Raw genomic sequence first — 18,091 nt, 5'->3', positions numbered from 1 at the left:
GGACTGAAACAGATGGGCAATAAATGGGTGCAGCAGGGCTCCTGATCCTCATTTCCAGGCAGAAAGGCTCTAGGGATGAATGTTGAGTCCAAAGGATTAAAAAAGGCTCTGCTTGCAGTTCCCTGTGTGGGACGGGGTCTGCCCAATGGAAAAACAAGAGCAAAGCATGAGAGTGGCAGGCAGCAAAACTAGGAAAAAGCAGAATTGGAGGATGTGGCCTGGGCTGATGCTTCTCATTACAACCACATGACAGCAGCTTGTTGAGATTAGAACAGATGAGCTTTGTCTCCATCTCTGCTGCCTCTTGAGCTTTCTCAGCCACTATTGCCCGTTTTCAGTGACTGGTTTCAATTAGTGTCAATTCAGTTCAGAGCTGGTTTAGCCTGAGGATTGGACTCTTCCTCCCGCCTCCCACTCCTCCACCACTACCAATCCCCTCTGACCCAGGTGCTTCCTGGAATTGAGGGAGCAGCAGAATTCTTTCCCTCCAAAATTGGACAGTTCCCCGTTCCCCAGCTCTGAACTCTGGCCTCTGCATGGATGGATGTGGGAAGTGGTAGTGAGATGTGACAAAATGACCCTTTGTTTTCCACTCAGGAGCTAAGGGACTGCATCTCTCTTGATGCCCATGGGTGGATCTAGGATTCTGAAAAGGGGAGTGCAGAGCATCATTTCATATAACATAACACATTCTTCTCCAGTTAAAAAGAAACTAGAAGCTTTAATAGTATGGTAGGAAGCTATGGCTATATTATTCGTTTTAAGATTGAAGCAAAAAACAAATATAAACTTTAGTGGAACATCCCTTGATTTGCTATATTAAGTATAACAAAAAACGAACAAGGCAAATAACAAAGCAAATAAAATTAAATGTACCTCTCATCTGGATTCAGAAAACAAAATCTAGCTTTCTTGAGCTTGACAATATGTCCAACATTTCATTAGCAGTGATCTCCACATCTGAGTTGATGTTCAACATTGCCAGTTCATTGAGATGCTCTTCACTCATTGAACAAAGCCAACTTTGAAGTCTCTGACAGAGATTTTTTGTGGTATGTTTATTGGAGCAGCTGTAGAGCTGGGAGAGCTGTTGGATAAAGGTGACTTAAGAAAGGGCAATTGATGCCTAGAAGTTTGTCCAACAGCTCTCCCAACTCTACAGCTGCTCCAATAAACATATCACAAAAATGCTTGCCTGGACAACAGTAAATACTACAATCTATAGGGTACAGCACTGCAGAAATGTAGTAAAGAAGAATGTGCAGACATGGTCTGGGCCATCTTGAAGTGCTACCTTCAAAGGCAAGCCCAGGCTTTCACTACTGTTCTTCATGTAGCTGCATGGGCTTGGTGCAGGTAGCCCAGCTGGCTATGCACATGGAAGAGCTGCACTGTGAAGAGGATAGCTCAGGACTCCAGGCTGCTTAATCCATTTCCTGCTGGCTTCAGAGTGGGCAGTTTGCCCTTCCACTGCAGCAGCCGCGCTAGAAGGTGGGGGGCTGGAGCAAGAGGGGACAGGACCTTCATCAGGAGTCCTGGCTCCCCGAAGCCCAGCCCAATCACTTACCCCAGTCCCTCCTGACTTCAGTACCAACAGTTCACTGACTAGGGCAACAGCTGCACTGGCCATGTGGTGGGGAGCCGGGAAAGAGGGATGGGACTTTCCCCAGGAGCAGCATGTGCCCTGAACTCTCCGAGCCCTGCCATAGTCCCTGTTGCTTACCCTAGTCCTCTCTCTGACTGCTCCTCCCACATCTCCCTTCTACCAGCTCATGCCTCCCCCTCCAAGGCACTAGGTATGTCAGGCTTCCTCAATGCAGCCGAGTTGAGCAGCACTTAAAAGGGGTGCATCCGCTTCACCACACCCCCTCTGTATCCACCCCTATTCACATCCACCTTCTCCTCAGAGGAACAGATTTCATCCTACAGCCTTAGAAACTACAATGTACTGAGACTCCAATGGAGGGGCACATTGTCGGCTCATTGCTCCTACCTTGCGTCACAAAGAGGTGGCCAAATGGCAACAGCAGCAACTGGAAAGGGAGTTCTGACACTCATCGATGCTTTGTCCACCCTTGCTGTAAAACTATTGTTTATCATGTTATCCTTTGCTTCATTACTTGGGGTTCTCTGAATGTCCTGTCAGCAAAAGGCACACACTTCTGTGGGTTTAAGTGCAAGGTGCCAGCACATGAGATAACTAAGGTGGTGAATAATAATATAGTGAGTTGTCACTAACTTATATTATCAAGTAAAAAGTTCTTTCAGTCAATGGGTGCAATATGCACTTGTACTAGGAGCAGAGATAGTATGGGACACTTGGAAGATAGGTTTTATTGCCAGAAAACAAAACATTGGCTGAATTGTTCTAAAATTTGATTTTTCCATCTTGAAAGTGCAGCCAACAGCAACAGCCACACGATGCTAATTCACTATTTGGAAGGTTCTACGGACCATGAGGAAAAGAAACGCTCTCAGGAATATTCTTGCGGAGAGTGTCGTTTGATGAATGACTGCAGAGCCGACTTTGATACTGATTGTTTTGCTTTCATTTCTATTCAGAGAAAGGAGGGTCTGGAAAGAGAGAGTATGGGTCTCCCATTGCACTACTTAGACTTAAAACTGACTGGAGCAAAAAAAAGATGAGAGTAACAGTTGAGAGACTGGTCCTATAGTGGCTCATGGTGGACAGCTGATGTCATTTAAATTTCCAGACCCAGAGAATTCTTATGCAGACAGCTGCATTAGGAAGAGGAAATCCCAAGAAGGTGGCCAATGAGTTTTGGTAGGTGCTCTCATATAAATGATCTACAGGACATTTTCAGGCGTTAGGATTTTCAGGATTACAGCTCAAAATGCACAGGAAACCATTCAGGAGGCAACAAAACACACACACGCAGAGCAAGGGTGGTTGCTATTTTAAGAATGTACTTTATACAAAATAACCAGTTTATATGGAAATAAATCTACAGACCGCCAAGGATCAAGCTTTTAAAAAAGTTTTTAAAAAAATTACCCAAACACACAGTATTAAACTAACTATTGAGGTAACTGTCGCTCTCGGGGAACAAAGGTAATCAGCAGACCAAGACAAAATATACACAATATAAAAATAAATAGCATTCCCCTTTCCAGTATTGACCAGGAAAGTTCACACAGCTTTGCAGCAGCAGGAGAAAAGGATCCCTGACACTGTGCTCCATGGGCTGGGGAAACTATGACCAGGGCTACCAGGAGCAATGGAGAAGGCAGCAGAGTGAGGTACCTGAGCCCCAGCCGGGGTGGGGGAAGGACGTGTGGGAAGTCAGGGAAGGAATTCATCAGAAGCCATTCTTACATTGGATGCTTTTAAGATATCAAATGCAACCTCTACAAAGAAATGCTGAGCTTTTCCTGCACAGTCAGTTTGTTGCAGCACAGACAGTTGACCAGGTCCGTTTCAAACTGAATTTAGAGCAAGCAAGGCCAGGCCTGCAAACAAGTCCCGCACTCCTGCCAATGCTGCAGCGTGCAGCCCGGTGCACGTCAGATCCCCCGAAGCATGTGGAGTTGGTACAGAGTTATTTTCACAGCTTGGTGTTGGAGGTCTCTGCTGCAGCAGTAACTCACAGTCCCGTTGCCCAGAAGCAGTTGCAACTGCTGTTACACTGCCTCCCCACCCACTCCCCAAAATAAAATAAAACAGCCTTTCCCAGAAAGAGAAAAGCCCCATGCTTTACCCTCCAACTCAGACAGACAAACTACATTCTTTACAAACTTACAATAATACACAATCCCCAACATGTCCCAAAAACCCAATTTTGAAAGTAGAGAGGAGCAAGGGCTTCCTAACCTCCCCTCAATGCAAAGTCAAACTGTAGCAGGCCGGCCTCAGTTCCTGGACAAGCCAACACATAATATGCACCTAACTGCAGCTGGAGGCCGAGGGTTAGAAAGAACAATGTGTTTCAGCAGCAGGCAGGGGTCCTCCTTCCACCACATGCTTCTGTCTAGAGCTAGTCTACAGAAAGTGCCTGGCCTTGCCAACCTCCTTGCTTTCCTTCCCTTCTCACTGCAGGGCAGTAAACAGGACTCAGTTGGCTGCTTACACAAAAGCAGTGCTTACTGCGACAGCACAGACAGCACATCAATGCCTTTATACAGCAAGGTATTCGTCAGCAACAGATAAGAGGAACCCAGATTGTGGTCAGTGGAGTCCTACAGTGCACCTAACCTCATGGTTGACCTCTCCCTCTAACAGAAGGGAAAGGACAAAGCTGCCTCACCGTGTATGGTTTTATTGCTGATGAACTCAGGTAGCTACATGAATCAATCTATCAAGAAGGAGGTACAAGCACGGTAGGTGAGCACAATACATTTTAAACCTAAGCTGTCATCAAGGCAGGAGGAAGGAAGAGGGGAAAAAGAAACGTCAAGCACCGAAGTTTGGGAATCCAAGTTCTAGTTACTGAAATAAATCAGTCTGGGGACAAAGAACAAGCAATTCCCCTTCAGGAGCAGTTCCTCAGGGCTATGCAGGAAGGGCATTCATTTGCTTCCAAAGGCAGCTTAATTTCAGTGAGACAAGCAATGCTGAGTTCAGGCCAGCTGTGCGTGTGTATGTGTGTACACACAGGGCACCTGTACATGAGTGCGGAGGCTGCTCTGACACTGGAATCCCAGCACGTCAGAGCAGACTCAATGAATCAAGTCTGCTGCAGTGTGGTAATTACCGTGCTCCAGCAGCCTCCTTTGTCTCACGTATCAGCATCTCTGTGCTTAAAAATGGCAGCGGGGTGCTTGAACTAAAGCTTGTTCGATGCGGCATAATTAGAGTGGCACTCAGAGTTGCTCTAATTAAAGAGCTGCGCCCCCCCAGCCCTTGGAGCATGTGTAAAAGTGCATGTGTAAAGGGGGCAGCTCCTGTATTTCTTGGATTGGCCCCCCACTCCCATTAGTCATAAAAACCCAACTCTGAGCATTTCACAGTGACCAGTCCAGAGCTGCAGTGAAGCCTGCAGAGTGAAAGAGGCTTGAAATAAAGGAGTGGGAAAGGGGAAAATGCTGATGCACAACAGGGGAAAGCCACAGAGCTTAGATTCAAAAGGGCAGGGAGGTATCTGGCAATCGCCAAGGAAGGCCACCCCTCCTACTTAGGTCAACCTACTCAGTCCATTCAAATATGTTAGACAATTGGCAGCTCTCCTCAATTCACTGACGTTATAGCCAGAGGCAATCATTAGGATTATCTAGCCTGACTGCTTGCACAAGGGCCAAAGGATCTCAACAACCATCACTGTGTCATGAAGAAGATTCATCTCCAAGTTTACCCATTTCTTGGGTATTTCAGCAATAAAGGGCAGGATTTTAGATGGTTCTCTCTTTCCTTTGATAGGGATCCAGTCCCAATTTATACTCAGCACTGAATAATGGCAGTGTGCCAAGTGCACACCCCCTTCAAGCGATGGAACCAACTCTTACTAGCTCTCCCTACACACACGGCTTTCTCCCCTTGACCTCTGCGATGAGCTCCATCTGTATCAAAAGAGGGAAGAACTTCCCCAGTGGAAGTACAGAAAACTGGTAGGTGACATGAATCAGTGCACTGTTGGCCATATTGTCTACAACATCCCACCACTTCTTCACTACAGCAAGCAAGAACTAGTAGCTAAGGGAAGGAGTGTTGCCAAAAGGTTACAACTTGGAATGCACGCTTAGATCATCCTGATTCCCAAGTCAAAACGCATGTTGAGCTGACTCCCCATGCACAGGGGACTGAATTAATCCAGTTCTCTCTCTCATTCAAAGACACTTGGGAAAGAGAAGTTTTTTCTGGGTTGTTTTTTTTTAATTCTCTTTCCAAATGGTGGGATGGAAGGGAGGTGGGCAGCAAAGAGTGAAGAGAGAACAACAGCATTCTAGCTAGGATCATTATGTGCCAGTTAAAAATACTTTCCTTCCGCTTGGCCGGCAGGGGACCAGCAAAACTGGAATGTGTTTTACCCCATCTGTATGTTAAACAGATACAGATGGGGAAAGGCTGAAGGTCAGTTAGAGACAGACGCCTTCTTGGTTACAATTAGAACAAGCTTTTAAAAGCCTGTCACATGACCTGCAGCTGCACCACCACTTTTCATAACCTGCCTTCTTAATATCAGCCTTACAGAGAGACTACAGTGTTCACACACCTGCTGCTGTTCAAACCCTCATGCCATGCACAAAGCAGAACAAAAATGCTACGACAGCTAGCCCTCTACACTAGTGGGCTCCAGTAAAAACTTTTGCAGGATGACATCACCACGAAAACAGATCCAGCTGCACTGCTGCTATGGGACAACAGAAACCACTAGCACCAACACCATTGCTCATACTATTGTTCATTCTGAGGCACCCTTAGGATAACAGGGACTTCTGATTTACCATTAAGCATGACTTTGTTCAGCATCATCCCCTCCGCACTTCCACATGTCCCCCACCCCAGCCAGAAACACTGCTACACAATGCAGGGAAGGCAACCCCCAGAGTATCTCCACTCTTCTACCTTGAAACTGAGGACATAGCAATAAAGAGACACAGCTGATTGAGAATAGCAGAAGAGAAAATACAACAGGCTATTGCTTAATTATAGCCTTTTTAATAGAGGAGTGAATGAAGAGAAGCTGGAGGGGAACTAGTTTTCACAAAAATGGAACCCCCGCCCCCCCCACACACACACTTTCCTTTGCTAGGGCTGTGACTAGCTTTCTGTTAAACCATCAGTTTTGATACCTCTCCAAGCCTCCAATCCAGATTTTCCAAACTGTACTACCCATAAGGCTCCTCTTAAGAGAACTGTGTCTGAATTTGTCAGGTGTGACTGTTGAACAAGAAAATTAGGAAGGTCTACTTTTGCAAAAAGTCTCTTTACATCTTTTACATCACCAAGCTTGGCCTGGAAACTCTAAATTTGTAGAAGGGACTGGTGCTTTTAACTATTTTGGGGTGGTCTGACAGATACAATTTGAAATTAATACAGTAAAAGCTCTGTTATCTGGCATCCCCTGGGATGCCAGATAACAAAATATGACGGTTAATTGAGAGGCCCAAGCAGGCATCTTTGCCTGTTTGGTCTGCTGCTCCTCCTCCTGCATCCAGGGCATCGCCACCCCTCCTGTGGCATTGCCGCCCCTCTCGCGGGCCCTATGGGACAGGGAGGCGGGCCCCACGCAGGCTGCTTTGCCCCAGGGCCTCGGAGAAACCAGAAGTGCCACAGTGGGCACTTCCAGTTTCACTTTACAAGCCGGCATGCCGGTTAATAGAGTATGCCAGCTTGTGAGGTGCCAGTTAACAGAGCTTTTGCTGTAGTTATATTATCACTGATTCCACAAAGAGTTCATGGGTTCCAAACTGCATTGGATGTAGCTTAATCAGTGTGCAGCCAAAGACAGCAGACTTCAGAATACTCTTATTTGAATTGCCAGGGCATAAAGTTTAAGGTGCTGACAAATGCAGGAGTTTTACCAAGATCTGTGCACTGGAGTTCACATAAATGACAGCAAGTCTATGGAGATGGTAAACATTACATACTATCCACAGGAACAAAAAAAACAAAACCCCTGGGACACTGTATACAGCTGTGCTGGGGGCCACTTAAAATAAAAAAGCAAGGCGTACTTTTTGCAAAGGTGACATACAACCTCATGATTAAGAAGTCCAAGTTGCATAGGTCAAAATGCATTCTGACCCAATGGAAAGAAAAGAGGTTTCACAGAGCGGCTTGTGAACGCAAAACATTTTCCAAGAGTCTGTCTGCACAATAGTTGTTCTAAACATTATGTGGCCTTGTTTTTACACCAAATCTAGAATTATAGCAAAACATTCTCAGAATGCTTTCACATGTGATTGGCTTAACATGCGTTCTAAATAAGAATTGACTGCTTGCTTATTTATATTACATTAGTACTTGGGGTTCCAAAAAGGGAGCATGGGGGCCCATTGGATTTTTGCTAAAAAGTTAACTGTAACACTGCAGTGATTAGAAGTCAGATGCTTGAGAGAAGACCGTTTTAATTAGAAGTTGCATTTCTTCTACTTCTGATACCAAGCCTACAAATCACTTCTGTCTACCACTGGTTGGGAAAACAGGAATCTTTGGGTACTGTCTGGCTAACTTAATAAGCAGGGTTTTAATTTAAGTTGTATCAAAGATGGTGGACAAAACCCTCTCGCCACTGGGCATTTAAGTCAGAAGAAAGAGAACAAAGAGAAGACAACTAATGCTAGGGAAGGACTAAAAGAGCTAAAGAGTAGGAAGAAGATGTGCAAGAGGAAAACAAGGTCAAAATGCAAATGCATGTACACAAATGCATGTATGCAAATACAAGCAGTATGAGGAATGGAGTTGCTCAATTAACTTCTTTGTCTTAGTTTTTCACAAAAAGCTGCAACCACGCAGCTCACAAAAAGAATAAAGACAAAGAAAAGGAAAGGCCACGCAGCATGGTAATTAAAGAGAGCATTAGAGAATTTTTGTTTAATTTGAATTTAAGTTGGCAGGCCTGATGAAATTCATCTCAGGGTCCCGAAGGAACTGGCAGAAGGGATCTTAGATCCACTGGCAATATTACCATACTTACTTGCATACCACACATATAGTTTTCCCAAGAATCAACCCTTCAAAACTGGGATGCATGTCTTGAGCAAGGAAAATAATTTTTTCTTTGCTGGAATAGAAGCAAGAAAGAACAGAAACAAGCAGACATTACTGCAAGATGATTGCTATGCTGCTTCTTTCTCTGCCAGCTTCAAGGAAAGAGGAGGCAGAATTCACCTTTCAAAGACAGAGCTATAGTATTAACCCTCTCACAGAATACAGCATTTGTGGTCAGTATCCCCTGCAGTTAGCATTCAGTCTCAAAGGGATTTTTTTTTTCATTCTGCCTTCCCAAAACAAGATGTGCATCTGATTTGAAGGCACCAGGGATATGAGAAAAATAAGGTCTTAACAAAGGTGGAGGAGACAGGAGAGGTTTCAGAGGCCTAGAAAAGGACTAACATAGTGCCCATCTTTAACAAGAGGAAAAAGGAAGATCTGGAGAGTTATAGATTGGTCAGCTTGGAAGTTCAATACCCAAGAAGCTACCAGAGCAAACTATAAAAATAGTCAATTTGTTAATATCTGGAAGAGGAAAAGCTGATCACTAGCAGCCAGCATGGATTTGCTGTGAGCAAACTGTGCCAAACCAAGTTAGAGGCTTTTGATAAAGTCTCATTCAACAAAAGTAAACTGGATATTGCAGGCTAGATAAAATTACTATAAGAAGGATACATAATTGGCTCAATACCTGCAAACAGAGGGTATTAAAACGGATCAAATCTCAGAACAGCAGGGGATTTCAATTGAGTTTCCCAGGAGTCTGTCCCCAGTCTGTTTATTAATTACCTAGATAGAAGACAGCACTTTCTAATCAAGTCTGTGGATGACAAAACTGAGAAGGATTGCAGACGTTTTGGAGGACAGGAGTAGAATTCAAAATGATTCTGATAGATTGGAGAGCTGGACTAGAGAGAAGAGAATAAAGTTCACTGCAGAAAAATGTAGGGCACAACGTTAGTTGGAAGAATAAATCAAATGCACGAATACAGGGTGAAAGAAAACTGGATGAGCAGTAGGACTGCTGAAAAGGATCTGAGGACTTCAGTGGATCACAAATTTAAAATCAGTCAGCAATGTAATGCAGTTGCAAAAAAGGCAAATGCAGTTTGCAGTTTCATCAAAAGAAGCATTAGGTTTAAGACACCAGAGGTGATATTACCACTCTAGTGCACTGATTAGATCTCATTTAGAGTACAGTTCTGGACTCCATATTTTAAGAAGGATGTGGATAAATTAGAGAGGGTCCAGATGCAGGTAACAAAAATGATAATGGAGTTAAGAAGGCAAGCCACAGGAGGAAAGGGTGAGCCAGGCATATTATTCTCAGAGAAAAGGAGACTTAAGGGGGAGATTATTGCAGTTTTCATATATTTGAAAGGCTGCCATAAAGAAGAGGTGGAACAACTGTTCTTCCTTACTGCAGAAGGTAGGACAAAGCAATGGCTTTAATTAGCAGCCAAGTAGATTTTGACTAAATCTCTTGATAAACTTCCTTATTATTAGGACAGTAAAGCAGTGGAACACATTGCTCAGGAAAGTTGTAAAATCTCTTTCACTGGAGGACTTCAAGAGGAGACTGAATAAGCATTAGAGAGAGATGATTTAGGATGTGCATATCTGCAGTTGTAGGGGGAAACACCAGATGACCTGCAGGGTCCCTTCCATCCCTGTGATTCCCATCCTGCTCACTGCATGCCCTGTAGGGCAGGGAGTGAGTAAGTTACAAACAGGGCACACAGCACCTAGTGAGATGAAGTTCTGATACTTTACTGGGATTCCACAGTGCTGTAATAAAATTAACATATATTTACAAAATGTTTGATAATCAGAAATTAAGATTCCACAAACAGCTTTCTCTTTCTAACCCGGTACATCCTGCTCCTATATCCTAATCATGGTTCCTTTATGTACATTTCTAACATAAATCATGGGCCATCACAACTGTAGCCAATGCTTTGATTCTATATAAACTACACATCCTACTGGAGCCACTTACCCAACCAGAGACCTTCCTAGAATGAATCAACTACAAAATCCTGTCTCTTGTCCATATGTAGATCACATTTGTTCCTTCTCTCCCCTCCACCATTTCTCCACTAGGTCAAGAGATGACAGTATTTTCATCTCACACTTAATGCACGTGGTGTTCAAACCCCCTGCCACTACTTTCCATTCGATGACCCTCTCCAAAGCACCACTGTTTTTGTTATCAGACTGACACCAGACCATCCTTATACACTGTGATCACCCCTAGGACCCAGTTTTCATTGCTGCAGGCCCACAGAGGTCTTCAATGCATTCTCCATAGCTTCCAAACTTTCCTGATCCACAAAGAATGACAGAGAGCTTATAGTAATTTGAGAAGTATTTTAAACATTTGGGATAACTGCCAACCAAGTGAAGGGCATACTCTGGTAGGACAGGAGTTGTTTGTAGAAAATGAATTCAGTTTCCAGATTTTCAAAGAATACTTTGCCACAGAGTTCCCTCATTTTTAAATGTTCTCTTTCCATCTAAAATAAGCTGAAAGGTATTTTCTAAGCAGAAGCAATTGATATTAAAAGCGTTTCCTAGATTTATAATCTGGAAATTTGAATATATCTGTATTTTTAATAAATATTTGTCACTGTTTCAGTATCTCTAGTCAGTGAATGGGACCAAGCATGTTTTGAATTGGAAGATACTACTTGACTCCCATTCATTCTAGTGAGGTGCAATATATCCTGTGTTCTAGCTAACATCACACTACCAGGAATAGCTGCTGCCTGTTTGCGGAATATAATTTTAAAAAAGAACAATTAAGACCAACTGGGCCAAATCAATGTTCTGCATAATTAGATCTGTGAAAGAACTTTCACAGAAGCTATAATTTATTTGTTTACAGGTGTAGGTTTGGGCATGAACTAAATAATCTGAGTGTTGTTATAATAGTGAACAGACACCACTCACATTAACACGGAGAAAAGATAACTGTGTGCTATAAATATGCTTTCCACTCACTGCTTCTGTGACTCTAGTGGGAATAAAATTACAGCAATCTGCATCTGGGTAAGAAAGAGTACACCAAAATTAAGGGGTGCAGTTACACTCTTATTATGCTTGTGGGCACAGGGCTTAGAAAATGCCTGTAACCCCAGTCTGTACTATGAGCAGTAAAAAGCAACAGAACAGAAAGGATAAATAGTAAGCACAGTATTAAAATGTTAGTCTTTCTTCATCCTCATAGTTAAAAGAATGCTTTTTTTTTCTTTTTCTTCTTTTTTTAAGATGAGGGTGTTTGTTACTCACCAGAGCTCTGAACAGAACTAGTAATGCCACAGGGGCTAGGCAAAAATACTTCACACTCAGAGGATGCATTTCAGAGACTCTGGTATTGATGTGGAATAGACTGCTGGTGGATGCTCAAGGTATGATAACCCAGCAAATGAAGGTGCAATTGCAATCTACCCAGCATATCTAGCTATAGCATAGAAGATGCAATGGTACCAACTATGTGCTAACAAGCAAAGTGGTTACACACTCTGATTGTTAGAACACGCTCAAGCCTGTGCTATTACATCTTCATTGCTATCATTACTCCTTCTCACTGCACAGACATACCCTCAACTCTAACCAGCACCACACCCTGTTATCAATACCAGAGATCTACATAGTTTCACCAGTATACCTCAGTCTTGCTATACAACACCACCTTCTTTTTAGCCCCTAATGCCAATCTGTCTCTAAGATTAGCATCTCTGCCTGCTTGATAGCTTCCTATGAAATGGACAAAAATCTCTCTAAAGTCATAGGTGAAAATCCACCAAACTCATTTAACTTTTAAATTAAAGCTACATTTAAATCCAAGTCTCTGTCAGGAAAATCTACTGCACTAACCTAAGGCAGTCTTGCTCTTCTCCCGAATGTCACACTTAATGATTTTATCTAGGAAAAAAAAAATTCCAACTCACCCTCATCTACTAACTTGCAAATGTCAAAGTTGGGGACTCAGTTGGAAAAATTCTTTGCAAAGATCAGATGGACCCTTCTCTTAAAGCAGTTTCATGCTCCTATCCCACACACAAGCTGGAGTTGTCAGGAATTATGAGAGACTATCCATCTGTTGCTGCTTTGCTGGTATCAGGAGGCAAGAACAGCAAAATTGCTCTGAGAGAAAACTGGGAACATTTCTATTCCTCTCTGTTCTGAGAGGTGTTACATGCTAGCACTGTATTTGCTCCAACAAAGTTAACTTTATGATACTTCTCCATGACCTCGCCTCTAAACTGCACTGCTTCAACTGAAGCACAGAGCACCATCTGCAATTTTCTGAGACATGAATAACTGGGATGACAACTGCCAGGCAAGGTTGCTACTCTGGTCTAGGGGGCAATGCCATGAGATCTGTCCTGGTTTCAATTCCTGGTCCTGGTTTCCTTGTTCCCCATAATGGCAGGAGCTGGAAGTGCACTCAACCTGTGGATGAGATAGTGGAGTGCCATGTTTTGCTCCTGAGAAATCCCTGCGATCAATTCAAGAGTAGTGTCTCAGCCTCAGAGTACTGGAAGGAGGGTGGGGAAGATTAAAAAAATTACAAACAGTTCCATCATCTTCCCCCCACTGCCCTAGCCTGAAAGATTTCAGTGTGACATGATTGTAAACAGTTAAGAATCACCCCAGTGCTATGCCCACTACAGATTGGGCCCCACCCCCTCCCCCCATTATGTACAATACATTCACCAACAACAAAAATTTATTTAAAAAGGCAACAGGTAAATTCTGTAAACTGGATGCAGCTCCAAACACACACATTAATACTACAAGTAAATTCCATCATCATCATCCTCTTCCACCCTGAAAAAATATACCTGAGTTTAGCAGTTCATGAAAATTTCAATCCCCATACCTCCCTACCCAAACCCTTCAAACCCTGAACAAGAGACAGTCCTCAGTCTTGAAAAGCCACCAGTTTGAGATGCTTCTTTTGCTGTTGAGATCAGTCATTCAGCTGGCCATGGACCCACGACTACTCCATGTTTAAAAACACAAAAGCCACCATGGCAACATGTTCCACGTGACTCTGGAAGCTATGTGCTGCTATGAGTTGTGGAGTCCAACCCTTTTCCCCTTGTCCAAATCACATGTGGCTTTCATTTTCTCAGGGCTCTTCCCTCTGTGGACTAGCTCTGAAAAAGGGGGGAAAAAAAATAATGTTTACTGCGGGGTGGGGGGAGGGTACAAAGAAAAAGCTCCCTCATTTACGTAACACAACTACTTTAAAATCTTGCAACAGGAGAGTTGGTCCTAGGTGTAATCTGCAGTCAGGGATCCAGTTATGATTACTAGGATCCCCTTATGTCATATGTCATTTCACCCCTCCTTCCCTGCCAATACTTAATGAATTTCCTTAACTCCCCCCATTCTAAGCCCACTTTCAAATATTTTACTTTTTAATCAGGGAAGAGAAAAATTCTCATCTGAACTTCTTTCTTTGGTGGCTCTTACTTGATCCAGAGGCAATGCTGATGGTTTCTGTGGTGGCAGCTCCTCCCGGGACATAGCTGCTATAGGCACCTTCGGGAAGGGGGCTTGGGGCTGATGCATTTGCATTCTGTAGCCAGAAAGAGAATGGAAAGAGTTTTAGCACATAAACATCGAAAATAACTCATCATCTTTCCATATCCAGATATTTACATATATAAGAAAGTACTTCAGAAATTTGGCCCAACCTCCCACTGGACTCCACCACTTCAACTAGTGAGGGCTTTGTTACACATTACAGTTAGAGGACGTGTTAACTGTACTTACAGGGCACCTATACATGTGCCCGATACCTGCTCCAGTGCATGCTAATTAGCACATCAGAGCAGACTCAATTAATTGATTCTGCGGGAGAGAACACTAATTAGCACACTCCAGCAGCCTTGGCATCTGGTGTACTCAGCATTCAACAAGCTTTAAAGTGCCCCTGCCACCATTTTGAAGTGCAGGGACGCTGAATACGAGACATGGTGGGCGCTATACTTAAAGCTCTAATTGAAGCACCCCTCCACCCCACCCTGGAGCACATGTAAAGATGCCCAAAATGATTGTATTAACTGCACTTAAGTAATACATGTTCAGTTATCACCAGACTGCTCCAAGAAAATAATATGAGCACAGCTTGCTGGCTGTTGGTTTCTGCCCTGACATCACACTGAAATCTTGAACCAGCTCCAGTACAGCCCCAGGGCTGGGATCAACAATCAACTCCAGTGCTGTGCAAGGGCTGGGACTGACAAGCAGTTGGGCAGTGCTAGGATAGTTTGGAGATTAGCAGTTAAGGGACTCCATCAGTGATAATGACAGCAGAGAAGTGGCTTAACTGCTCATTTCCAAATTAATGTTTTTCTTTATATGGATGATTTATTGTTAGAAAGAGCGGGAGTTGTACTTATTCACCAGACTTTGTCTCTCAGCACTTTTCAGCACCATGTTTCCGGTTTCTCCTGCTATGTCTTTTCATCCTCCACTCCACAGGAATTTATCTAATTTTTTGCTTTAGAGCCACCTCATTCCAAGACCAACAGGCAGTTTCATGCTTGTGTCACTCAGACCTTTTCTTTGACCCCGAGACCATATTTCTTGTGATTCTCGCCTCAATGGTCATGCCCCCCTGCACTGTTAAACTGGCTCCTACCCTTCCAACGCAGTAGACTTGCTATGCCAAGACTGCTTTAAGTAGCAGGTAGTTGTTATTTATATTGTACAACCACCAAAGCCCTGAGGTAAGTGGGGAAGCGGGAGACCTGGAGAAAGAGCAAGCAAGAGGGGGCAACAGGGGAGGTGCTCTCATACTGCCTGAGAAATTAGGGTAATCAACTAGTTACTTCAGGTGCCCATACATGAATACACGGAGCCTGGGAAACAAGCAGGAAGAATTGGACATCCTTGCACAGTTGTGGAACTATGAAGTGGAATAAGAGAGACTTGGTGGGAGCTCGCATGACTGCAGCACTGTCATGGATGGCTACAAAATGTTCAGGAAGGACAGGCAGGGGAGAAGAGGAGGAAGAGTTGCATTTTATGTAAAAGAGCTGTATGTTTGCTCAGAGCTGTAGTATGAAGTTGGAAATAGGTCTGTTGAGAGTCTCTGGGTTAGGGTCGGAGGGGAGAGCAACAAGGGTGATGTCACAGTAGATGTCTGCTATTGACCACCAGATCAGGAGGAAGTGGTGAATGAGGCTTTCATCCAACAGCTAATGGAAGTTTCCCTGATCACAGGCCCTGGTTCTCATGGGGGACTTCAATCACCCTGACATCTGCTGGGAGGACAATACAGCAGTGTACAGGCAATCCAGGAAGTTTTTGGAGAGAGTTGGAGACAACTTCCTGGTGCAAGTGCTAGAGCAGCCAATTAGGGACAGTGCTCTTCTTGATCTACTGCTCACAAACAGGGAAGAATTGGTGGGGAATGTAGTAGTGGATGGCAACCTGGGCAGCAGTGACTATGAGATGAGTGAACTCAGGATCCTGAGGAAAGGAAGGATGGAAAGCAGCAGAGTAAAGACCCTGGACTTCAGAAAAGCAGACTTTGACTCGCTCAGGGAACTCATGGGCAGGATCCCCTGGGAAACCAGACTTGCGGGGAGAGGAGTCCAAGACAGCTGGCTATACTTCAAAGAAACCTTATTGAGAGTACAGGAATAAACCATCCCAATGTACAGGAAGACTAGCAAGTATGGCAGAAGACCAGCTTGGCTTAGCAGGGAACTCTTCAGTAAACTGAAGCAAAAAGGAAGCTTATAAGAAGTGGAAACCTGGACAAATAACTAGGAAAGAATATAGGAGCATTGGTCAGGCATGCAGGGATGAAGTCAAAAAAGGCCAAAGTGCAATCGGAGTTGCAGCTAGCAAGGGAAGTGAAGGGTAAAAAGAAGGGTTTCTACAAGCATGTTGGTAGGAAGAAGAGGATCAGGGAAACTGTGGGTCCTTTACTGAATGGGGGAGGAAACCTTGTGACAGAGGATGCAGAAAAGGCTGACGTGCTCAATGCCTTCTTTGCTTCAGTCTTCACAGGCAAGGTCAGCTCCCAGACTATTGGACTCGACAGCACAGTTTGGGGAGGTAAGCAGCCCTCAGTGCTGAAAGAACAGATTAGGGACTACTTAGGAAAGCTGGATGTGTACAAGTCTATGGGGCTGGATGGGATCTACCTGAGGGTGCTGAGGGATTTGGCTAATGTGACTGCAGAGCCACTGGCCATCGTCTTTGAAAACTCATGGCGATCAGGAGAGGTCCTGGATGGTTGGAAAAGGGCAAACATAGTGCCCATATTTAAGGAAGGGAAGAAGGAGGATCCAGAGAACTACAGACTCAGTCAGCTTCACCTCAGCCCCTGGAAAAAATCAGCAGATCCTCAAGGAATCTATTTCTAAGCACTTGGAGAAGAAAAAGGTGATTAGGAACAGTCAGCACGGATTCACCAGGGACAAGTCATGCCTGACCAACCTGACTGCCTTCTATGACAAGGTAACTGGCTCTACGGAGGCAGGGACATTGGTAGATATGGGGGTACCTTGATTTTAACAAGGCTCTTGATGTGCTCCCACAGCATTCTCGCAGGCAAGCTAATGAAGTACGGGCTGGATGAATGGACTGTAAGGTGGATAAAAACCTGGCTGGACCATCAGGCTCAGAGAGTAGCAATCAATGGGACAATGTCTAGTTGGCAGCCAGTATCAAATGGAGTGCCCCAGGGCTCGGTCCTGGAGTAGTAGATAGCAGGGCCATGCAAAGCTTCAATTGCTGATTCGATTTGGAGGACATTTGGCCCGATTCAGCAGCCAAATCTCTGAATCTGAATCGAACTGGGAGACCAATTAGAAGGTCTGAATCGATTTGGAAAAGATTTAGCGATTCGGGCAGTCCCCACCCGCTGCCACAGGGAGCTGGACCTGGGCTCCATGCCAGTAAGTAGGGGGCAGGGAGGGGAATAAACTATGGGGGGACCCCACCAGGCCCCATCACCTGACTGCCCCCTGACCCCTGCCTGCTCTCCCAGCCCCATCAATGGGCTTTTTTTTTGTTTTTGTTTTTGTTTTGTTTTTTTAAGTGCCAGGACACTGAGGCTGGGCAGGGCAGCCATTGACAGGGCTGGAAGAGTGCGTAGGGGATGAGACCGGTTTGATTCGGAGATGCGGTCGAATCTCTGAATCAGATTCGGCCAGATTGATTCGGGACAGTAATTTGAACCACCGAATCGAATCACTGTTCCCTGAATCAAATGAATCCGAACAGAATACTAGCCGCTTTGCACAGGGCTAGGATTCAGAGTGACTTACTGGACGAGGGGGTAAAAAGCACCCTGTTCAAATTTGTTGATGACACTAAGATGTGGGGGGGTGTGGGCACGCTAGAAGGAAGGAATAGGCTGCAATCAGACCTAGACAGGTTACAGGGGTGGGCGGAAAATAGGACGGGATTCAACAGACAAGTGCAAGGTGCTGCACCTGGGAA

The 18,091-nt window shown here is 44.4% G+C and overlaps 1 protein-coding gene across 2 annotated transcripts in view; it reads right to left on the bottom strand.

Annotated features, from left to right (window-relative positions):
• Positions 1-13,328: 13,328 nt before the first annotated feature.
• The window catches only part of LOC109296239 (cat eye syndrome critical region protein 2), a 170,755-nt gene continuing 165,992 nt past the window's right edge, over positions 13,329-18,091 (bottom strand). For both annotated transcript variants that reach the window (XM_019515554.1, XM_019515553.1), the window contains 2 exons: positions 14,099-14,204; positions 13,329-13,779 (listed from right to left, as the gene is read on the bottom strand). In XM_019515554.1, the coding sequence (XP_019371099.1) occupies positions 13,774-13,779; positions 14,099-14,204 (112 nt within the window). In that variant the 3' untranslated portion in view covers positions 13,329-13,773. The remainder of the gene's footprint in view (positions 13,780-14,098; positions 14,205-18,091) is intronic.

This window comes from Gavialis gangeticus, unplaced genomic scaffold (assembly GCF_001723915.1).
Source record: "Gavialis gangeticus isolate Ggan-Ray unplaced genomic scaffold, GavGan_comp1, whole genome shotgun sequence".
NCBI lineage: Eukaryota > Metazoa > Chordata > Crocodylia > Gavialidae > Gavialis > Gavialis gangeticus.
Note: the sequence above shows the minus strand (reverse complement) of the source record. Positions and strands in the feature narration are given on the sequence as shown.